General features: G+C 33.5%; 2 protein-coding genes across 4 annotated transcripts in view; one reads left to right on the top strand and one right to left on the bottom strand.

The window, feature by feature from the left end:
- The window catches only part of LOC111051900 (nucleolar GTP-binding protein 2), a 140445-nt gene that overhangs the window by 20979 nt on the left and 93579 nt on the right, over positions 1-25887 (top strand). The gene's annotated exons all lie outside the window — the stretch shown is intronic.
- Positions 1-25887, bottom strand: part of LOC120354157 (tyrosine decarboxylase-like) — a 52160-nt gene that overhangs the window by 16006 nt on the left and 10267 nt on the right. The window contains exons 1-3 of one of the 2 annotated variants that reach the window (XM_039440491.1): positions 18863-19109; positions 18226-18429; positions 16809-16974 (exon numbers count right to left, since the gene is read on the bottom strand). In XM_039440491.1, coding sequence (XP_039296425.1) covers positions 16809-16974; positions 18226-18429; positions 18863-19036 — 544 coding nt within the window. In that variant the 5' untranslated portion in view covers positions 19037-19109. Of the gene's footprint in view, positions 1-16808; positions 16975-18225; positions 18430-18862; positions 19110-25887 lie in introns of those variants that run through there. The other variant, XM_039440493.1, reaches the window with a different exon arrangement.

Here is a 25887-nt window from a genome sequence, read left to right as displayed (position 1 = left end):
AATATCTGTTGTCACGTTATTCTTTATATTAAAATAACGATTAGCCTCCTGCTTGGCATCAGTCGGTAAAGCATGAGATTTTATATAATTAGGGCGTGGTTTTCTAATAGTATTCAGTCTTAAAAAATCTTGATAGGCCTAGATATGGGCTTCTCCAATAACTCTTGTAATTCAATAATAATAAATATATATATATAAATGATACTTATACTATAGAGATGAGGAATATAAAATAAATTGCACACCATGAAAATTTTACACATATATTACATAAATAATGCAAAGATCAGTCGAGGCAAAAAATATATATAGAGCGATAAAAAATATAATATAAAAATAGAACAATATTTGAAATCAATAAAAATATCACAGGCTAACTTTATATTCTAGATTTATGGCACGAATCATTACCATGTGCCTTTATCTTGAAATCATATGCATTCTTTGGCATGTAGCTGTGACATGTACTTGCTAATACTTGTCTGCTTGGATAATTCAATCATAAATATGTGCTCTAAGATCAGCTTGATAAATTAGCCACTAATAATCCAATATATCTATATATTAAAATCTCTAGTATTTAGTAGATTTATTTGTATCGAATATATATTTTTATCTCAGGGTGTAAGATTCGGCACCTGACGGAATAGGTAGAGCCATTCATCTAGTGAATTAGAACTATGATAAATTATCGCAATTGTATTGCAAAAAATTAAATATTGTATGCATACGTTTGATAGCCTAGATTTCGTACTTCTTTGATTAAATAGAAATTTCTAAAATATTGATCTATATTTTTCTTTCAATTAATACCTTTAATACTAATTTTTTACTTGCGCAAGTATTACTCTTATTAATTTCTCAATTATAATAACCCTTTCGGCGAGCTAGCTTTGATCATCAGATTATTTCGAAGCACTAGGGCGCCCATCACTAAATTCAAATTTAAATCACTCACGTGTCGAAAATCTTCTTGTAAGCCGCCGATGTCGATCCAACTCCATGTGGTCCGGGAATATGGTAGCCGGAATCGTCTCCTCCAGGGGGTTATAAATTTAATTAAAATGAAAAATGACTTCTGCTTCACAATAGCATCACGAAGTCTTTTAAGAAATTTAATAATTTACTATAACTTTAACTTTTACAAAATTATTAATAAGGTACTTCGCTCTAAAATATTTGGGGTCCTCTTATGGTGGCATCTGGCTGGCGAGTGCTCGTTCTTCCTTCTCAAGTTTTACAGATTCTCTTTCCGACTTTCAAATTAGCATAAAATTTAAATATCTCAATCCTCCGCCATTAAATTCAAATAGATCTTACAAAGAATGCCAAAATATTGCTTAGATTATATGATTAATAATTTCTTTGCATTCGAGCCATATTGATAATATAGATTACACAAATTTTTACACAAAATCTACTACAATTATATAAATATATATAAATATTTTTGAATTGGCCTACAATTGCCGCCTATTAACTGCTGTTTTACTATTGGTGCATGCAAATTTTATTAGGTATTCATGCGCCTGGTAACTCTTATTTCCTGAATACATTAAATTATTTTTATTTGGTTTTATATTTATGCTCTTTGCATGCTAGTTAATATTATATATATTAATATTAATTCCATGCTAACTAATAATTAGCCACGTGGACGGGTGTTTTCTCACATTGCACACCGTCTGAATGCAATAAAGCTCTGCCAAGGGGTTTTGGTCAGATTCTACGTTCTTCGGTTTGATCGATCTCTAGGTCACCGATCTGTGAATACATCTATCTAACCTCAATCTTCAAATATTTTATAAATAATATATTTATGAGTAGTAAACTTTCTTCAAATCCTTTTTAAGTTCTTGTACCATTTAGCCAGAACAAGCTGATGCTATCTTATCTTGATTATTATCTGCTTGGCGATATTAGTCAATTACTTTATTTTTAGACCTATTACTATTTCTGTTAGGGCTTTTCATCTATCCAGATTTAAGATGTTACACACGCCCCTGGGTTTGAATTCAAAATATTTGAGAATCACAATGTTTTTAATGAAAACCCACCCTTCAAATACATTGATATACACTATACTTTATTTATAAATTATACTCTCCTACTTCTATCACAGATCGCAGACATATTTGCTGCATCTCCTTTATACCTTTATCAAATACAATAACAAATTCTCCTCCTCAACACACATAAAAATATCATAAATATAAACTTCTAAACGCACTCCTCCTGACAACATTTACAACACAGTAATTTTTAAATTCGCCGCTTGCAGGGCCGCCAACTTAACTACACACATTTCATAATTCTCATAAATGATTCCTTTTAGACAATAATTTCGATTCATAAACTTCTGGGCTTATATCTTATAGTATTTCTTAGGTCTTAATATAAATAATTTTCTATACATCAGGTACAATACTTTCTTTTGCTAATGGTTCTTTGGTTTTGGTAGCTGGTATTCACTTTAAGTCTTTTTCAGGTAACAAACGTGGCATAATTAAAAGTAATAAATATAAAAACATATAAATAAATATATCGACATTAATAAATATAATAGATAACAATAATAAATAACTTTTTGGGTACAGTATTTCTTTTTATAAACATATGTTCAACAGACATTACATTCGTTTGATTTGGGTGGCTTTGGCCAGCTGGTCACTGGTTCTACAGAATTCGCTGTCGAGTTTCATAACTAACCTAACTGCTCAATTTTTTCTCTTAAAAAGGTAATTAACAAATTTTAATTTTATTATCCCCGCTTGTGTCCTTTTTTATCTGATGTATATAATTTAATTACATATTTAAAAATTGTTCTTTTCCTTATTGCAGGCTTCTAACGGCTGGAAAGAAATTAAACATTGGATTGTTGCCACGCGGTCCTATACCAAGATTAAATTTATTAAGGAAGGTTAGTAATCGGTTTGATAATAATGTTTTCCTTGATTTCTTATCATATTATTTTAAATTCGATGATATTTCATGTAGAATTGTTGTGGTCTTCCCATATCTTTTGACTTTCTGCTTGTAGCTATACTATAGGCCGGTTGGTTAGGTTATCTGCTGTTGATTGTTGATTGTTGAGGCTGTCCTATTATTAATTTATCTTCATGAATATAAAACCCCGGTATCTCGTGTATTCTTTCAAATAAATCCTTGCTTCATTAATTGTGGTTCCTCTCAATCCATTCTTTTTCCAATCAATCTGTACTCTTAACTCATCCTTCCTTTTATTTTCATCTAATACTCTTGATTTCGGCTCATTATAACTCATTAGGCTTGCAACAATAAACATTTTTATAATATTAAATTTCCAATTATCAATCATAGATTCATTTAATAATAACAATATAATATTTTCAATCCTATCTACAACACAGTCTTTTATTAATATCACAGCCATTATTACGAACATTACACACCATATCAAAACATTTATTATCTTTTTAATAGTATAATTTCTTATCATATAATAGTCAAGTACTTCCATTTTATTAATATAATTCCTTATTTCTTCCACTCTTATTAACCACTTCCCATTCTTCATTAGTCTATCTTCCATTTCCTTTTTGCCCATGCACGAATCCGTAGTAGTCATTTTAGTAGCTCCAGTTTTAATCCATTCATTCGATCCATTTTGCCGGTCACATCGCTGATTTGCCCTCTTGAAGCGTATGTGCCGCGGATGCATGACGTCGGCAATCTCTTCCTGTCCTCCTTGGTGCCGGTCCGGAATCCTCCTTGGCCTCTTGAAGCGTGCATGCGGCCGGTATGCGCGCGCGTGGTTCCTCCTTCGTCGCTTCTTCCGCCTCCGGGCCTTGCAGTGCATGTTCCTTCGGTCATGTAGTCCGTCCTCCTCGTCCTGATGCCGGTCGGGTGTCCTCAGGCGCCTCCGTCTCCGGGCCTTGCGGTGGTCGCTCCTCTTATCCGGTAGTCCGTCCTCCCTGGTGTCATCCTCTTGGTACTCTATCCTGGGTTCATTGGGGTGCCTTGGTGGGGTCGAATGATGCGCGGGTGCGGTGGCGGTCTCTTGATGCGCGAGTGTGACTTTCAAAGCGGTTAGTATGGTGGCGGTCTCTTGATGTGCGGGCTGCTCTACCTGCGGTGATGGATTGTCGGCGGGGAACAGGATGCTCAGTAGGGATTGATGCTTACAGCTGGTTTTTGGTGGTGGTTTATCTGGTATTGGCTTCGGTTCTTCTAATACTATTTTCGGTAAATCATTTCTAAAGGTGGTGTATGATGTTGAAATTTCTTGATTTTCGTTGTTTGTTTCATTGGAGCTTGTAGGTGTTATATCGGGGGTATCATATAGTCCTGGTTTATTAGCTGTAGTTTTCTGTATATCTGGTGGCGGGTTGTTGGGTGTTGGGTTCTGTGTTTTTTGGTGATTTGATCTGGACGCATGCTCTAATGTGTAGTTTGTACTTATTTGATGAGGTGGCGGTTTGTAATTTCTATTATAATTATTCTGAGTGTAATCATTATTTGTGTTAAATCGATCACGGCCATAATAATACTTTCTTTCATAGGTTTGCTGTGGGTAATGATTTGTTTGACGATTCTGAAAACTTATATTATTCCAGCTGTTATTATGATTATGATTATAGTGGCGTTTAAATTGAGGGGTAGATCGTGAGCAATCATATGGTACTGATTCATAGTTTTGGCTGGTATACTGATTAAATTTTGAGTTATGTTGATTTGGTGCGTATCTCTGGTCTGAACGGTGGTTTGATATTGCCATTGCAGACTGTATGCCATATAAATGATTTATCAGCTGCTTACAATCAGTAATGGGTTGTGTGGCGAGTGCCATTCTAACTTGATACGGTAGCTTCTTTAAAATAATACTTGCTAATGCCGATTCATTAATGGGCTCGCTCAATTGAGAATTTTTAAACTGTAGGGCAGTGACGAAAGTGGTACATGCACCGTCTAAGTTAGGGTTGAAATCGCATGATATAATGTCCGCTAGCACGTCCAACTGTTTACTTCTGCTCCAATACTGTTCCAGGAAGACAGCGACAAACTCATCCAATGATGTAAATTCATGGACTCTACTCCGAAAGAACATCAGGGGTTCGCCAATCAATAAATTAGTCAAACGAAGACGCCAAAAATTCCAAGAGGTGGGTGTTAATGATTGAACTAGTTTTATCTGATCTATAAATTCTTTAGGTTGGAGATAGCGGTCTGTATTGTCAAAACGGCCTAATTCATTGAAACTGTGTAGTGAATCAAACGTTGCTATGGGAATAGGCTCTATATTCTCGTGCGGAAATTGATGTATTTGATTTTCAAGTTGTACTAACTTCTCTTGGGCCTGTTTCCAATGACTAGAAGCTTCTGTTTCATTCTCTACTACTTCGGCATTTAATTCAGATGAAAATAATTGCTGTTCTCCAACGGCTGTCTCCAATGAATTAAGTTGTATTATGTTTTGATTTATATCAGAATTTGGGTGAGCTATTTGTGTAGATTTACTATTCTGTTGTTTATTTATGGAAATAAGTTGACTATTGTTCCTGTTTGTAGCTATTTCATGAATTTGTGAAGTGTTTTGTGCTGGTAGGTTATCTATTCTTTCCGCAGTCTCCTTACCCATTCTTACCGATGTATCCTTCAGTGATTCCCGCATTTCCTTCATTTCCGCCTTTAAGTTCTTCATTACTGTGGTCATTGTTTTTTCTAAACTATGTCACGTTATTCTTTATATTAAAATAACGATTAGCCTCCTGCTTGGCATCAGTCGGTAAAGCATGAGATTTAATATAATTAGGGCGTGGTTTTCTAATAGTATTCAGTCTTAAAAAATCTTGATAGGCCTATATATGGGCTTCTCCTATGACTCTTGTAATTCAATAAATAATAAGTATATATAAAAATGATACTTATACTATAGAGATGAGGAATATAAAATAAATTGCACACCATGTAAATTTCACACATATATTACACAAATAATGCAAGATCAATCGAGGCAAAAAATATATATAGAGCGATAAAAAATATAATATAAAAAATAGAACAATATTTGAAATCAATAAAAATATCACAGGCTAACTTTATATTCTAGATTTATGGCACGAATCATTACCATGTGCCTTTATCTTGAAATCATATGCATTCTTTGGCATGTAGCTGTGACATGCACTTGCTAATACTTGTCGGCTTGGATAATTCAATCAAAAATATGTGCTCTAAGATCAGCTTGATAAATTAGCCACTAATAATCCAAATATATCTATATATATTAAAATCTCTAGTATTTAGTAGATTTATTTGTATCGAATATATATTTTTATCTCAGGGTGTAAGATTCGGCACCTGACGGAATAGGTAGAGCCATTCATCTAATGAATTAGAACTATGATAAATTATCGCAAATTGTATTGCAAAAATTAAATATTGTATGCATACGTTTGATAGCCTAGATTTCGTACTTCTTTGATTAAATAGAAATTTCTAAAATATTGATCTATATTTTTCTTTCAATTAAATACCTTTAATACTAATTTTTACTTGCGCAAGTATTACTCTTATTAATTTCTTAATTTATAATAACCCTTTCGGCGAGCTAGCTTTGATCATCAGATTATTTCGAAGCACTAGGGCGCCCATCACTAAATTCAAATTTAAATCACTCACGTGTCGAAAATCTTCTTGTAAGCCGCCGATGTCGATCCAACTCCATGTGGTCCGGGAATATGGTAGCCGGAATCGTCTCCTCCAAGGGGTTATAAATTTAATTAAAATGAAAAATGACTTCTGCTTCACAATAGCATCACGAAGTCTTTTAAGACATGTAATAATTTACTTTAACTTTAACTTTTACAAAATTATTAATAAGGTACTTCGCTCTAAAATATTTGGGGTCCTCTTATGGTGGCATCTGGCTGGCGAGTGCTGGTTCTTCCTTCTCAAGTTTTACAGATTCTCTTTCCGACTTTCAAATTAGCATAAAATTTAAATATCTCAATCCTCCGCCATTAAATTCAAATAGATCTTACAAAAAATGCCAAGATATTGCTTAGATTATATGATTAATAATTTCTTTGCATTCGAGCCATATTGATAACATAGATTACACAAATTTTTACACAAAATCTACTACAATTATATAAATATATATAAATATTTTTGAATTGGCCTACAATTGCCGCCTATTAACTGCTGTTTTACTATTGGTGCATGCAAATTTTATTAGGTATTCATGCGCCTGGTAACTCTTATTTCCTGAATACATTAAATTATTTTTATTTGGTTTTTTATTTATGCTCTTTGCATGCTAGTGAATATTTTATATATTAATATTGATTCCATGCTACTTAATAATTAGCCACGTGGACGGGTGTTTTTTCACATTGCACACCATCCGAATGCAATAAAGCTCTGCCAAGGGGTTTTGGTCAGATTCTACGTTCTTCGGTTTGATCGATCTCTAGGTCACCGATCTGTGAATACATCTACCTAACCTCAATCTTCAAATATTTTATAAATAATCTATTTATGAGTAATAAACTTCCTTCAAATCCTTTTTAAGTTCTTGTACCATTTAGCCAGAACAAGCTGATGCTATCTTATCTTGATTATTATCTGCTTGGCGATATTAGCCAATTACTTTATTTTTAGACCTATTATTATTTCTGTTAGGGCTTTTCATCTACCCAAATTTAAACATGTTACATGCGCCCCTGGGTTTGAATTCAAAATATTTGAGAATCACAATGTTTTTAATGAAAACCCACCCTTCAAATACATTGATATACACTATACTTTATTTATAAATTATACTCTCCTACTTCTATCACATTTCGCAGTCATATTTGCTGCATCTCCTTTATACCTTTATCAAAAACAATAACAAATTCTCCTCCTCAACACACATAAAAATATCATAAATATAAACTTCTAAACGTACTCCTCCTAACACCATTTACAACACAGTAATTTTTGAATTCGCCGCTTGCAGGGCTGCCAACTTAACTACACACATTTCATAATTCTCATAAATGATTCCTTTTAGACAATAATTTCGATTCATAAACTTCTGGGCTTATATCTTATAGTATTTCTTAGGTCTTAATATAAATAATTTTCTATACATCAGGTACAATACTTTCTTTTGCTAATGGCTCTTTGGTTTTGGTAACTGGTATTCACTTTAAATCTTTCAGGTAACAAACGTGGCATAATTAAAAGTAATAAATATAAAACATATAATAAATATATCGACATTAATAAATATAATAAATAACAATAATAAATAACTCTTTGGGTACAGTACTTCTTTTTATAAACATATGTTCAACAGATATTACATTCATTTGATTTGGGTGGCTTTGGTCAGCTGTTCGCTGTTCTACAATTCATAGTGTTACATGTTACAGCAGAATTTGCTATCGACTTTCATAACTAACCTAACTGCTCAATTTTTTCTCTTAAAAAGGTAATTAACAAATTTTAATTTTATTATCCCCGCTTGTGTCCTTTTTTATCTGATGTACATAATTTAATTACATATTTAAAAATTGTTCTTTTCCTTATTACAGGCTTCTAACGGCTGGAAGGAATTAAAACATTGGATTGTTGCCACGAGGTCCTATATCAATTTTAAATTTATTAAGGAAGGTTAGTAATTGGCTTGATAGTGTTGTTTTCCTTGATTTCTTATCATATTATTTTAAATTCGATGATATTTCATGTAGAATTGTAGTGGTCTTCCCATATCTTTTGACTTTCTGCTTGTAGCTACACTGTAGGCTGGTTGGGTTATCTGCTATCCATTTGTTGATTGTTGAGGCTGTCCTATTATTAATTTATCTTCATGAATATAAAACCCCGGTATCTCGTGTATTCTTTCAAATAAATCCTTGCTTCATTAATTGTGGTTCCTCTCAATCCATTCTTATTCCAATCATCATGTAATTTTAATTCATCTTTCCTCTTATGTTCATTTACTATTCTTGATCTCGGCTCATTATAACTCAATAGGCTTACAACAATAAACATTTTTATAATATTAAATTTCCAATTATCAATCATAGATTCATTTAATAACAACAATACAATATTTTTCCTCTTATCCACAACACAGTATTTTATTAATATCACAGCCATCATAACAAATATTAAACACCATAACAAAACATTTATCATCTCTTTAATAGCATAATATCCAGGTACTTTCATTTTCTTTATATTACTTTTTAATTCTTTCACTCTTCCTAGACACCGTTTATCCTTCATCAGTCTCAATAAGTAGTCTACGTTATCGCTATCATCCATGCATGTTTCGGTTTTATCCCATTTATTTGATCCGTTTTTTCGGTCACATCGCTGGTTTGCCCTCTTGAAGCGTATGTGCCGCGGATGCATGACGTCGGCAATCTCTTCCTGTCCTCCTTGGTGCCGGTCCGGAATCCTCCTTGGCCCCTTGAAGCGTGCATGCGGCCTCCATCGGCGCGCGCGGTTCCTCCTTCGTCGCTTCTTCCGCCTACGGGCCTTGCGATGCATGCTCCTCTCCCGAATGCCGTCCTCTCCGTCCTGATGTCGGCCGTCCGGTGTCCTCGGGCGCTTGCGTCTCCGGGCCTTGCGGTGGTCGCTCCTCTTATCCGGTAGTCCGTCCTCTTGGTCCTCTATCCTGGGTTCCTTGGGGTGCCTTGGTGGGGTCGAATGATGCACGGGTGCGGTGGCGGTCTCTTGATGCGCGAGTGTGACTTTCAAAGCGGTTAGTATGGTGGCGGTCTCTTGATGTGCGGGCTGCTCTACCTGCGGTGATGGATTGTCGGCGGGGAACAGGATGCTCAGTAGGGATTGATGCTTACAGCTGGTTTTTGGTGGTGGTTTATCTGGTATTGGCTTCGGTTCTTCTAATACTATTTTCGGTAAATCATTTCTAAAGGTGGTGTATGATGTTGAAATTTCTTGATTTTCGTTGTTTGTTTCATTGGAGCTTGTAGGTGTTATATCGGGGGTATCATATAGTCCTGGTTTATTAGCTGTAGTTTTCTGTATATCTGGTGGCGGGTTGTTGGGTGTTGGGTTCTGTGTTTTTTGTTGATTCAATCCTATTGCATGTGCTAATGTATAATTTGTGCTTACTTGTTGAGGTGGCGGTTTATAATTTCTGTTGTAATTGTTCTGAGTGTGATTATTATTTGAGTTTAATCGATCACGGCCATAATAATACTTTCTTTCATAGGTTTGCTGTGGATAATGGTTTGTTTGACGATTCTGAAAACTTCTATTATTCCAGCTGTTATTTTGATTATGATTATAGCGGCGTTTAAATTGAGGGGTAGATCGTGAGCGATCATATGGTACTGATTCATAGGCTTGGCTGGTGTACTGATTAATTTTTGAATTAGGTTGATTCTGTGCATACATTTGATCTGACCGGTGATTTGATATTGCCATCATAGATTGTATATTGTATAAATAATCTATCAGCTGTTTGCAACTAGTTATTGGCTGTGTAGCCAATGCTGTTCTGACTTGGAAAGGTAGCTTTTTTACGATTATATTTGCTAAAACTGAATCACACATTGGCTCATCTAATTGAGCATTTTTCAGTTTAAGGGTATTAACAAAATTGATGGATGTGTCGTCTGTCCTAGAATTAAACTCACAAGCAATGATATTGGCTAGTGCATCCATTTGTCTATTTTTACTCCAATATTGTTCCAGGAAAGCTGCACTGAACTCGTCTAACGTCCTGAATTCGTGATTATGGATCTGGAAGAATATCAGAGGTTCACCGCTTAACAAACTGGATAATCGAAGACGCCAAAAATTCCAAGAGGTGGGTGTTAATGATTGAACTAGTTTTATCTGATCTATAAATTCTTTAGGTTGGAGATAGCGGTCTGTATTGTCAAAACGGCCTAATTCATTGAAACTGTGTAGTGAATCAAACGTTGCTATGGGAGTAGGCTCTATATTCTCGTGCGGAAATTGATGTATTTGATTTTCAAGTTGTACTAACTTCTCTTGGGCCTGTTTCCAATGACTAGAAGCTTCTGTTTCATTATCTACTACTTCGGCATTTAATTCAGATGAAAATAATTGCTGTTCTCCAACGGCTGTCTCCAATGAATTAAGTTGTATTATGTTTTGATTTATATCAGAATTTGGGTGAGCTATTTCATGAATTTGCGAAGTGTTTTGTGCTGGTAGGTTATCTATTCTTTCGTTTAACTCACAAGTGACAGTATCTATTTTTGCTGTTAAATCGGTTGTAATTAGTTCTTGATTTTCAGCGGTAGATGCTGATATTGTGTCCGCAGTTTCCTTACCCGTTCTTACCGATATATCCTTCAATGATTCCCGCATTTCCTTCATTTCCGCCTTCAAGTCCTTCATTACCATGGTCATTGTTTTTTCTAAACTATTAGAAAATGACTTGATCATCCCCTCTACTATAACCCTTCTTATTGCTTCTTGGGAGACATTTAACGGTTTATTACTGTTCACAGGATTCTTGGCGGTGATTGAAGAGATCTGGGCGTTGGACTCCATCGCGCCCCCCTCAGCGTCGATCTCCGCTACTATCGCCGTCTGCAGTGTGTCTGCTACCTTACTTTGCGTGGACGAAAAGAGACTCATATTTTAAAAATGGATTAAGTGTCAAGTGTTTGTTAAAAAAGTGAAAGTTTTGGCCAACAAGGCATTAATAAGGACACAAATGAGGATAGGCCTATGGACATTACAAGCCAGGTAACCTATTTATTACTTAAGCTCTTATAATATAATAATACTATTCATTGATTTCTGACTAGCAGTTTAGGCCTATAAAATATAATAGCTCTCTCTATAAAATATATTTTCTTTTTTACAATAACAATAATAAAAAATTTTCTTTAAAACATATAATTTCTCTTTATTTAAAGCTATTGATTCCCCAAAAAGTAATACAAATTTCCCTTCGCCAGTTTTCCTCACAACTCGTATAAGTTATCTATAATTTTCAATATGGTTATTGACCTAATTTCAAATAATTATTCAATGAGCTTGGCTCTCATCATCAGTCCCACGTTGGCACGGCATGTCTTTCTGTCGTATCCGTGGCCTATCACGTTGGGCGACATGTCTTTCTGTCACGTTATTCTTTATATTAAAATAACGATTAGCCTCCTGCTTGGCATCAGTCGGTAAAGCATGAGATTTAATATAATTAGGGCGTGGTTTTCTAATAGTATTCAGTCTTAAAAAATCTTGATAGGCCTAGATATGGGCTTCTCCTATGACTCTTGTAATTCAATAAATAATAAGTATATATAAAAATGATACTTATACTATAGAGATGAGGAATATAAAATAAATTGCACACCATGTAAATTTCACACATATATTACACAAATAATGCAAGATCAATCGAGGCAAAAAATATATATAGAGCGATAAAGAATATAATATAAAAAATAGAACAATATTTGAAATCAATAAAAATATCACAGGCTAACTTTATATTCTAGATTTATGGCACGAATCATTACCATGTGCCTTTATCTTGAAATCATATGCATTCTTTGGCATGTAGCTGTGACATGCACTTGCTAATACTTGTCGGCTTGGATAATTCAATCAAAAATATGTGCTCTAAGATCAGCTTGATAAATTAGCCACTAATAATCCAAATATATCTATATATATTAAAATCTCTAGTATTTAGTAGATTTATTTGTATCGAATATATATTTTTATCTCAGGGTGTAAGATTCGGCACCTGACGGAATAGGTAGAGCCATTCATCTAATGAATTAGAACTATGATAAATTATCGCAAATTGTATTGCAAAAATTAAATATTGTATGCATACGTTTGATAGCCTAGATTTCGTACTTCTTTGATTAAATAGAAATTTCTAAAATATTGATCTATATTTTTCTTTCAATTAAATACCTTTAATACTAATTTTTACTTGCGCAAGTATTACTCTTATTAATTTCTTAATTTATAATAACCCTTTCGGCGAGCTAGCTTTGATCATCAGATTATTTCGAAGCACTAGGGCGCCCATCACTAAATTCAAATTTAAATCACTCACGTGTCGAAAATCTTCTTGTAAGCCGCCGATGTCGATCCAACTCCATGTGGTCCGGGAATATGGTAGCCGGAATCGTCTCCTCCAAGGGGTTATAAATTTAATTAAAATGAAAAATGACTTCTGCTTCACAATAGCATCACGAAGTCTTTTAAGAAATTTAATAATTTACTTTAACTTTAACTTTTACAAAATTATTAATAAGGTACTTCGCTCTAAAATATTTGGGGTCCTCTTATGGTGGCATCTGGCTGGCGAGTGCTGGTTCTTCCTTCTCAAGTTTTACAGATTCTCTTTCCGACTTTCAAATTAGCATAAAATTTAAATATCTCAATCCTCCGCCATTAAATTCAAATAGATCTTACAAAAAATGCCAAAATATTGCTTAGATTATATGATTAATAATTTCTTTGCATTCGAGCCATATTGATAACATAGATTACACAAATTTTTACACAAAATCTACTACAATTATATAAATATATATAAATATTTTTGAATTGGCCTACAATTGCCGCCTATTAACTGCTGTTTTACTATTGGTGCATGCAAATTTTATTAGGTATTCATGCGCCTGGTAACTCTTATTTCCTGAATACATTAAATTATCTATAATTTTCACTAAGGCTATTGACCTAATTTCAAATAATTATTCAATGAGCTTGGCTCTCATCATCAGTCCCACGTTGGCACGGCATGTCTTTCTGTCGTATCCGTGGCCTATCACGTTGGGCGACATGTCTTTCTGTCACGTTATTCTTTATATTAAAATAACGATTAGCCTCCTGCTTGGCATCAGTCGGTAAAGCATGAGATTTTATATAATTAGGGCGTGGTTTTCTAATAGTATTCAGTCTTAAAAAATCTTGATAGGCCTAGATATGGGCTTCTCCAATAACTCTTGTAATTCAATAATAATAAATATATATATATAAATGATACTTATACTATAGAGATGAGGAATATAAAATAAATTGCACACCATGAAAATTTTACACATATATTACATAAATAATGCAAAGATCAGTCGAGGCAAAAAATATATATAGAGCGATAAAAAATATAATATAAAAATAGAACAATATTTGAAATCAATAAAAATATCACAGGCTAACTTTATATTCTAGATTTATGGCACGAATCATTACCATGTGCCTTTATCTTGAAATCATATGCATTCTTTGGCATGTAGCTGTGACATGTACTTGCTAATACTTGTCTGCTTGGATAATTCAATCATAAATATGTGCTCTAAGATCAGCTTGATAAATTAGCCACTAATAATCCAAATATATCTATATATTAAAATCTCTAGTATTTAGTAGATTTATTGTATCGAATATATATTTTTATCTCAGGGTGTAAGATTCGGCACCTGACGGAATAGGTAGAGCCATTCATCTAGTGAATTAGAACTATGATAAATTATCGCAAATTGTATTGCAAAAAATTAAATATTGTATGCATACGTTTGATAGCCTAGATTTCGTACTTCTTTGATTAAATAGAAATTTCTAAAATATTGATCTATATTTTTCTTTCAATTAAATACCTTTAATACTAATTTTTTACTTGCGCAAGTATTACTCTTATTAATTTCTCAATTTATAATAACCCTTTCGGCGAGCTAGCTTTGATCATCAGATTATTTCGAAGCACTAGGGCGCCCATCACTAAATTCAAATTTAAATCACTCACGTGTCGAAAATCTTCTTGTAAGCCGCCGATGTCGATCCAACTCCATGTGGTCCGGGAATATGGTAGCCGGAATCGTCTCCTCCAGGGGGTTATAAATTTAATTAAAATGAAAAATGACTTCTGCTTCACAATAGCATCACGAAGTCTTTTAAGAAATTTAATAATTTACTATAACTTTAACTTTTACAAAATTATAATAAGGTACTTCGCTCTAAAATATTTGGGGTCCTCTTATGGTGGCATCTGGCTGGCGAGTGCTCGTTCTTCCTTCTCAAGTTTTACAGATTCTCTTTCCGACTTTCAAATTAGCATAAAATTTAAATATCTCAATCCTCCGCCATTAAATTCAAATAGATCTTACAAAGAATGCCAAAATATGCTTAGATTATATGATTAATAATTTCTTTGCATTCGAGCCATATTGATAATATAGATTACACAAATTTTTACACAAAATCTACTACAATTATATAAATATATATAAATATTTTTGAATTGGCCTACAATTGCCGCCTATTAACTGCTGTTTTACTATTGGTGCATGCAATTTTATTAGGTATTCATGCGCCTGGTAACTCTTATTTCCTGAATACATTAAATTATTTTTATTTGGTTTTATATTTATGCTCTTTGCATGCTAGTTAATATTATATATATTAATATTAATTCCATGCTAACTAATAATTAGCCACGTGGACGGGTGTTTTCTCACATTGCACACCGTCTGAATGCAATAAAGCTCTGCAAGGGGTTTTGGTCAGATTCTACGTTCTTCGGTTTGATCGATCTCTAGGTCACCGATCTGTGAATACATCTATCTAACCTCAATCTTCAAATATTTTATAAATAATATATTTATGAGTAGTAAACTTTCTTCAAATCCTTTTTAAGTTCTTGTACCATTTAGCCAGAACAAGCTGATGCTATCTTATCTTGATTATTATCTGCTTGGCGATATTAGTCAATTACTTTATTTTTAGACCTATTACTATTTCTGTTAGGGCTTTTCATCTATCCAGATTTAAGATGTTACACTGTTAAGTATCATTAGATGATACGCTTCATTATCATCAAATGATACACAAGATCTGTCGAGTACCATTGGATGATACGCTTCATTATCATCACATGATACACAATATCTGTTGAGTATCATTTGATGATACGCTTCATTATCATCACATGAAACACAATAACTGTTGAGTATCACTGGAAGATATGCTTCATTATCATCAAATGATACACAATATCTGTTGAGTATCATTGGATGATACGCTTCATTATCATCACATGATACACAATATCTGTTAAGTATCATTGGATGATATGCTTCATTATCATTAAATGATACACAAGATCTGTTGAGTATCATTGGATGATACGCTTCATTATCATTAAATGACACACAAGATCTGTTGAGTATCATTGGATGAAACGCTTCATTATCATCACATGATACACAATATCTGTTAAGTATCATTGGATGAAATGCTTCATTATCATCCAATGATACACAATATCTGTTGAGTATCATTGGATGATACGCTTCATTATCATCACATGAAACACAAGATCTGTTGAGTATCATTGGATGATTCGCTTCATTATCATCACATGATACACAATATCTGTTGAGTATCATTGGATGATACGCTTCATTATCATCACATGATACACAATATCAGTTAAGTATCATTGGATGATACGCTTCATTATCATCCAATGATACACAATATCTGTTCAGTATCATTGGATGATACGCTTCATTATCATCCAATGATACACAAGATCTGTTGAGTATCATTGGATGATACGCTTCATCAATTTCTTCAAATTCAGCAAATTTCTTCATAAAAGAATCTTCATGAAATTTTTTGACAATTCCTATACTCTGATAAGAGTCTGTAGGAAGCTATTAAAAGCAAACAAACAAATGATACACAAGATCTTTTCAGTATCATTGGATGATACGGTTCATTAACATCACATGATACACAGTATCTGTTCAGTATCATTTGGATGATACGCGTATCAATTGATCGTGGATACTCACCATACCAGTCGAGCATAATGATTTCCAATTCGGTGCAGACAGGGCCGGCAGCCCATGAGAAGCCCATCATTGCGAGGGCATCGGACAACATGTCTGCCAAAATGGTGGGGTACGAATTGCCACTGGCAAAGTAGGCAAAGAAGTGGGGATGGTTCCAGTGTAGCACCTGCAGGCAAACAGAACACAGATTAAACTAGTAGTTCTGTGAACAGTGGACCTCACGCAGTATTCTCATCCACAAGTACCTGATTGAAACTATAGACCTTATGGAAATACAGCAATAGACTGGCTTCTCCACACATCTGTGTAATCACTTGTCAGCTGATTTATGATGAATAATTCTATAGTCTCATTTTTACTTTCCTTGCCCTATTACCATAGGCACGGAATAAGCATAAATAGTGTTCCTTTCTTAAGTAGTGTTTCTTTCCTCTGTGCCATAGGTAAGGAAAGTATTGCTTTCCGAAAAAATTAAGGTACCCCAATTTCTAAATTTCTATACGTTTCAAGGTCCCCTAAGTCCAAAAAAGTGGTTTTTGGGTATTGGTCTGTATGTGTGTGTGTATGAGTGTATGTGCGTCTGTGTACACGATATCTCATCTCCCAATTAACGAAATGACTTGAAATTTGGAACTTAAGGTCCTTTCACTATAAGGATCTGACACGAACAATGTCGATCAAATGCGATTCAAGATGGCGGCTAAAATGGCGAAAATGTTGTCAAAAACAGGGTTTTTCGTGATTTTCTCGGAAACGGCTCCAACGATTTTGATCAAATTCATACCTAAAATAGTCATCGATAAGCTCTATCAACTGCCACAAGTCCCATATCTGTAAAAATTTCAGGAGCTCCGCCCCATCAATGCAGATAGATTCCTAATTTTCAGGCTTCAGATACTATTGAAACAAAAAAAATCAAGTGGAGTAGATTGAGCATGGAAATCTCTACAATCTCTACATGCGCCACACCAGATTTTTACTCTAATATTGGCGTATGAAGGAGGCTCCTTTATCCTTTTATATTATCCTTGAGATGAAAAATTTCCAAAAATCTTGTATATACGTCGACGCGCAATTTAAAAAGGAACATACCTGTCAAATTTCATGAAAATCTATTACCGCGTTTTGCCGTAAATGCGCAACATATAAACATTTCAACATTAAGAGAAATGCCAAACCGTCGACTTGAATCTTAGACCACACTTCGCTCGGTCAATTAATTTAAAAAGATTATTATTGTACCATGTATTTTTGTGCAATAAATGATTTGATTTGATAATTTGCGATGAAAAATAGGGAATTTTTGTGAGAGAAATAATTTTACAGATGGAAATTACTGAGATATTGCAATTATTCAAATGCTAATGTTCAAATGATTTTCGTTTAATAATAATTATTAAGAGAAATAATTACTCACGCCAGGCATAATCTTGCTCTCAACGTCCCGCATGATGTCGTCCCAGGGTTCGGGGTTTTGGGGGGCTTGGGAAGGCAGCAGGGGTCTCAGGTACCCGGGTTTGACGTCGGGGGAGACGCGTTTCGAACCAACGTTGTTCATGTAGTCGACTATGTAGTCCACCATCTCCTTGCCCCGTTGCCGGAATTCTACACCGTCCATTATCTGCAAGAAAAAATGAATAGAATATAAAGAACAGTTGTTGAATTTAGAGAAATATTCACTAAACATTGTTGAAAAATAAATAGAATATTGGAAAATGCATCCATTCATTGTACAAAACACTATAATCTACTGTATATATAATGAAGGAAAAAACTGGCTCATTCAAATAGGGGATAGGAAATTTACGAATGACGCATCATCACGTCTCAACTACTCAACTCATTAACTTGACATTTTGCATTGAGATTCTGAATTTATTGGGGATAGACCTATTTTGAATTGACGCGTGGTGTTACTTTGTTCAATATTATCTTCAGTTATTTGTAAAATATAAGTTATCTTGTCCAATATTATCTTCAAATATTTGTAAGATAGCTCTGAAACTTTGAATAACAATTAAATAGTAAAGGAATTAGAAAATGTTATATCAAACCTTTATGTTATCTTGGCCTTGTACACAGTTAGGTCCCTCTTTCTCCATAATTTCCTCTCCTTGTTCATGTACTTTCTTCACCTCTTCTACTCCTTCTCCTTCTTCCTCCTCCTCCTCCTTTATATCAGCTTCTTTTACAGAATTTCTCAAACTATTCCGAAATATCTTCAACATACTAACTCTATCCTTTTTCTCGGTTCGTTTGATTACACTGAATTTATCAGTTTCTGGCGTCGTACTCTTTCTTCTTCCTCTTCCTCCTTTTCCTCCTCCTCCACTTCCACCTCCTCTTTCTTCTTCTCCTCTTCCACCTCCTCCTCCTCCTGCTCTTCCAACTTCTCCTCCCTTTCCTCCTCTTTCTCCTCCTCCACCTCCTCTTCTCATTCTGTTTTCGAATAATTCTATTTCCACGTCATCCTCATCTATAACATCTCTTATATTGTTGCAGTTATTATCAGTTTTGTCAATAATTGTTTTTGTCAATCCTTGTTTAGTTTTTCCTCTCCTCTCATTTGTATATTTCACATTAGTGTCGTCCACTTTTGTATTTGATATTCGTGTTTTTTCGTTTCTATTCTCGTCTTTTTCTTGTGTGTCGTCTCTTCGAAATTTGCAGATTGTGAAAGTCTGTAGAAGATTTTGAATACAGTTCGATATGCACTTTGGAATCATTTTTGTAAAAAACTTTTCTACAATAGAAGTTCATTCAGCGTAAATTCTAGTTATTTCAAACTATATACCGTTAGTTTGGGACGGTTCACGACTATTTTGACAATACTTTCTGTTATAGATTATAGATTTGATTGCCTTTATTAAGGGCGAAGTTAGGACCCGAAGTCCTCTCTGCCACACAACACCAATAGAGGTAGCTGTTAAGAAGCCTTGTTTCTAGTTTATTATAATTTTAGTTTACACTGTTGTTGAATTATCCATTCACTCATCTTCCAGAGAACTGCCTCACGATGTAACGATTTGAAAAATGATTGAAATATTTGTACAGTGGTTACATGTAGTGTGCGGTTTGACTTGAAATCTTCCTAAAAACTGGGATTCAACTACGGTGACTGGAATTTTTCTTCAATTCATTCTCATTTGGACCTGCTATTTCTGAATCGACTTTAATGAAATATATTTATCACTGATGAAACTTTCGAATATGTTGTGATATTTTTCTAAAATTACTCTTGAAAATTGCTCATTAGTCTTTTTAGACTAGATTGCAATGTAGTTGAAAAATAAAACTCGTGAAAATTTTGTATCGCCAGTTGAGAAGTCAAGTAGAATATTGTCAAATTGTTATAGATGCGTTGTAAAGTATTTTGGTCCCTTGTAAAAAACTTATAAGTTGTAGATCGTGTGTCAATTGTAGAATTAATTGAAGGAAGTGGAAAATCTTTTAGAAAGTGTAGCCTAAATCACTTGTCAAGACAGTTACTTCATCTTTTACAAATATGGCTACTAACATCTAACACTCTTGTAAAATAATAATAAATACTAGTGGTGAATCGTGTATCTCTTGTAAAAGATGTAAAATCTTAGAGAATTTATGGTGTAAAACACTTGTCAAATTGGTGGTCACTTGTAAAAATTGAATGAGACAAGTTGTGAATCGTTGGCCTATATCACTCTTGTAAATTATGGTGTAAAACACTCGTCAAATTTGCCACTTTTAAAAAAATGAAAGAGAAGTTTTAAATCGTGTATCACTACTTGTAAAAAGTGAAGAAATGCTTGAATTAAGTAGGGAATTCTTCAGAAATACTTAAATCACTTCTAAACTATCCACTTTTCCATAAACCATGTGTTGAATCACTTGTCGAAGAAAATTGCTTGGATGTATTGTTGAAATACACTTGGAAAGTTCACTGATGTTCCTTTAGAAATACTTTAATCATTCCTAAACTCCTCACTTTTTTAAAAATCATGTGTTGAATCACTTGTTGAAGAAATTTTATTAGATGTATTGTTGAAATACACTTGGAAAGTTCACTTATGTTCCTTTAGAAATACTTGAATCATTTCTAAACTCCTCACTTTTTTAAAAATCATGTTTTGAATCACTTTTCGAAGAAATTTAATCACTTATCAAAGAAAACTTCTTGGAAGTATTGTTGAAATAATGAAAAGTTCTACACTTGTCTGTTACTCCTGACTGGTGAATTATGACTGACGACTTTGTCTTGAAAACTGTTTTTGATTCAACTGATATTAATAACTCAAGTTATCAAACTAATGGTTTCTAACACTTCTAGTTGAAATAACGTCATTTAACACGTATTATAGGACCTAGTTAACGCTGGATAAAGTGGTAAATTATGAGTGATTGTGTTTTGGAAACTGTTTTAATTCAACCGGTATTGAAAACTGTTATCAAGTTAATGGTTTCAGTTGAAATAACGTCATTTAACACGTATTAAGGACCTAGTTAACGCTGGATTTAGTTGATGACGTTGAAATAACGTAATTTAACACGTATTAAGGATCTAGTTAACGCTGGATTAGGTTGATACTGAGTTAAATTTAGTTGAGAGTTGATAGAATCTCGGTAATTTGTCACGTTCTAAAGAAGTAAGGCTTAGTTCTGAAGCCGTGGTTGAATAGTTGTATACTGAAGTTGAATTCGGATTGCACAAATGTGTGTTGTGTGAATTATTGTTGTCGATTATTGTCCTCTTGTTCTTACATTAATGAAATGGCGGATGTTTGTTTTTCTCCATCCTTGTCAGATCTCTCACCACAGAGTGCAGAGTGAGGGAGGTAGGTAGTGGAAACGGGACGAATTTGAGGGTCCGCCATGGAAGGGTGTTTACAACGTTGATACTGAACAGAGAGGGAATGAGTGTGACTGTGTTACTATAGTGAGGTCCACGTTATAATGGCAGTGTTTGATTAGCAATGGTATTGCTATCCTTGTCTATCATTCCACAAAGCGGATAGTGCTACCTCTTTCTCGGTTTGCTCTGTTGTCAGATTGTCTTTTAACAATGTATAATTGATAGTTAATTGAAAAATATTTCATTTTAATTATGAAAATTCATTATAAAATTATTGAAAAATATTATTTCTTGCTTAATAAAATCATAGAGAAACAATAGCGTAAGTAGATATCCCATGGTATAGGACGCTTATGTCGCAACTTTTACTGTTATCCCAAGCCGATAGTTCACTTTGTTCTTTCCCATGAAGCTGTGTGACGCTGGAAGTCTCTCAAATTGTGCCGTTCATACACAATCTCCCCAACAAAACAGTAAAAACTGACAATAATCGACAGTAATCGGCTTGAGATAACAGTAAAAGTAGCGATATAAATTCCCTATACCATGGGATATCCACTTACTCTATTGTTTCTCTATGATAAAATATAATCGATTATTTCAAACGAGAACGAACCGTTAATACATCAATGAACCTGTATCAGCTACCGTCTATAGAAGGCATTGACAAGACAGGTGTTCGGCAAAGTTGTTCTCCTATCTTTCGCCACTTCCATTATAACTTGGACCTGACTATAGGGAGGTAGAGGGAGGGGAGAGAGATTATATTAGATTTCTTTATTTATGTATGTTACAATACATACTGGCTTATACACTAATTTACATTAAATTACGATGATGCTAATTATTCAACGTATTTGACAAAGTATAAATAACTAGTAGTTCTGTGAGGTCCACGTTATAATGACTAGTAATTCTGTGAACAGTAGATCTCGCGCTCAGTAAGTTACATTGACCTGTTGTTATTTTTTCTCAAAAATTAATAAATAATTTACCAATTTAAAATGTCTAGAAAGAATCCTAAATAAACATAGAGCTTTCTGTCCTATCGTACCGTGACGTGTCGTCCCGGAATGTGAGTGTGAGCGCTGTTATCAGGTCTGGCTGTAACTGTCTACAACGTTGATGGAAAGATACATTTTCAAGGTGTTCGATGTTTTTGAACGGGTAGTATTATAGTCAATTGTCTACTAACGTTGATGGAAAGAAAAATTTTCAAGATGTTCTATGTTCTTGAACGGGTAGTATTATAGTCCTCTAGACAGCTGATTTATGATGAATAATTCTATAGTCTAATTTTTACTCTAATATTGGCGTATGAAGGAGGCTCCTTTTTCCTTCTATATTATCCTAGAAATGCAAAATTTCCAAAAACCTTGTATTTACGTCGAGGCGCAATTTAAAAAGGAACATACCTGTCAAATTTCATGAAAATCTATTACCGCGTTTCGCCGTAAATGCGCAACATATAAACATTTAAACATTAAGAGAAATGCCAAACCATCGACTTGAATCTTAGACCTCACTTCGCTCGGTCAATTAATCAATGAGAATAAATAAAGAATGCAATTAGAATATCGATAATATAATAATGTGATGTAACTTCATAAATAGGCGGTGTTTCAACAAATAATTGTCGATTCTTTTAGAAGGTTATAAAATATCCTTCCCATCAACACACGACCGGGAGTGAGTTAGGTAGGGATGGAGGTAGTTAAAGAGAGAGAGAGAGAGAGAGAGAGAGAGAGAGTGAGAGAGTGAATTAGAGTACTGACAACACCTGAACAAATAGCCTACTGAATACAATAACTCATTCATACAGAAGCATTCTATATAATATATACCAGATATATTCATTGACTGCTACATTATATGACACTACTAACCAATCAATACTTCGAAGTAAATAGATATTATGATATATCATTATCTTACAGATATAATAAAACGTTATCATGAGCCTTGAAAATTGTATTACGCTACTACCATTGAGTATTGCCTCAGATTATCTTTCAAGAGACAAATCTAAAACGTGGGGTTTCCTCAGTGATATATTTCTCTCTCACTCTTTCTCTCTCTCTCTCTCTCTCTCTCTCTCTCTCTCTCTCTCTCTCTCTTAGTCTCTCTCTCTTAAATCCTTAGTTTAAATAACGAAATTAACGTTTTGGTAGAGAGTTAGTGGGGAGGATATTTTCAATATTCTTTCCGAAGAATGGACATTGATATGTCCAAAGCTCCGCCAATTTATGTAGATGCATAACAATATGATTATTATCTATAGTTATTATATTACAAAATGCTTTTTCATATCATATACAGTTCAATAATTATTTTCTTAGTCTATATTATGTAAATTCATCTATAATTTTGCTGTATTGTAAGCTATTGTATATAAGTGTATAAGCCAGTATATATTGTAATCTACATAAATAAAGTACTCAATCAAATCAAATCAAATCTCTAAAACTTTGCTATATTGTAAGCTTTTGTATGAGTGTATAAGCCATTATATATTGTAATCTACATAAATAAAGTACTCAATCAATCTATCAATCAATCTCTGGTAGAGAGTTAGTGGGAAGGATATTCTGAATATTGTTTCCGAAGAATGGACATTGATGTGTCCAAAGCTCCGCCAATTTATGTAGATGCATTACAATATTATCTTGTATAGTTATTCCAAATTGATTTTTCATATCATATACAGTTCAATAATTATTTTCTTAGTTTATGTTATGTAAATTCATCTATAATTTTGATGTATTGTAAGCTATTTTATATAAGTGTATAAGCCAGTATATATTGTAATTTACATAAATAAAGTACTCAATCAATCAATCAATCAATCAATCTCTTTGGTAGAGAGTTAGTGGGAAGGATATTTTGAATATTCTTTCCGAAGAATGGACATTGATATGTCCAAAGCTCCGCCAATTTATGTAGATGCATTACAATATTATCTTGTATAGTTATTCCAAATTGATTTTTCATGTCATATACAGTTCAATAATTATTTTCTTAGTTTATGTTATGTAAATTCATCTATAATTTTGCTGTATTGTAAGCTATTGTATATAAGTGTATAAGCCAGTATATATTGTAATCTACATAAATAAAGTACTCAATCAAATCAAATCAAATCTCTAAAACTTTGCTATATTGTAAGCTTTTGTATGAGTGTATAAGCCATTATATATTGTAATCTACATAAATAAAGTACTCAATCAATCTATCAATCAATCTCTGGTAGAGAGTTAGTGGGAAGGATATTTTGAATATTCTTTCCGAAGAATGGACATTGATATGTCCAAAGCTCCGCCAATTTATGTAGATGCATTACAATATTATCTTGTATAGTTATTCCAAATTGATTTTTCATGTCATATACAGTTCAATAATTATTTTCTTAGTTTATGTTATGTAAATTCATCTATAATTTTGCTGTATTGTAAGCTATTGTATATAAGTGTATAAGCCAGTATATATTGTAATCTACATAAATAAAGTACTCAATCAAATCAAATCAAATCTCTAAAACTTGCTATATTGTAAGCTTTTGTATGAGTGTATAAGCCATTATATATTGTAATCTACATAAATAAAGTACTCAATCAATCTATCAATCAATCTCTGGTAGAGAGTTAGTGGGAAGGATATTCTGAATATTGTTTCCGAAGAATGGACATTGATGTGTCCAAAGCTCCGCCAATTTATGTAGATGCATTACAATATTATCTTGTATAGTTATTCCAAATTGATTTTTCATATCATATACAGTTCAATAATTATTTTCTTAGTTTATTTTATGTAAATTCATCTAAAACTTTGCTGTATTGTAAGCTATTTTATATAAGTGTATAAGCCAGTATATATTGTAATTTACATAAATAAAGTACTCAATCAATCAATCAATCTCTTTGGTAGAGAGTTAGTGGGAAGGATATTTTGAATATTGTTTCCGAAGAATGGACATTGATATGTCCAAAGCTCCGCCAATTTATGTAGATGCATAACAATATAATTATCCATAGTTATTACAAATTGCTTTTTTCATATCATATACAGTTCAATAATTATTTTCTTAGTTTATGTTATGTAAATTCATCTATAATTTTGATGTATTGTAAGCTATTGTATATAAGTGTATAAGCCAGTATAAATATTGTAATCTACAGTTCTCAATCAATCTTTAACTGTCTCTGTCAGCTGCTTTCCCTCAATCTTTCTCCCTTTATCGTTCACTCGCTCTAT

Source organism: Nilaparvata lugens, chromosome 14 (assembly GCF_014356525.2).
Source record: "Nilaparvata lugens isolate BPH chromosome 14, ASM1435652v1, whole genome shotgun sequence".
Lineage (NCBI taxonomy): Eukaryota > Metazoa > Arthropoda > Insecta > Hemiptera > Delphacidae > Nilaparvata > Nilaparvata lugens.
Note: the sequence above shows the minus strand (reverse complement) of the source record. Positions and strands in the feature narration are given on the sequence as shown.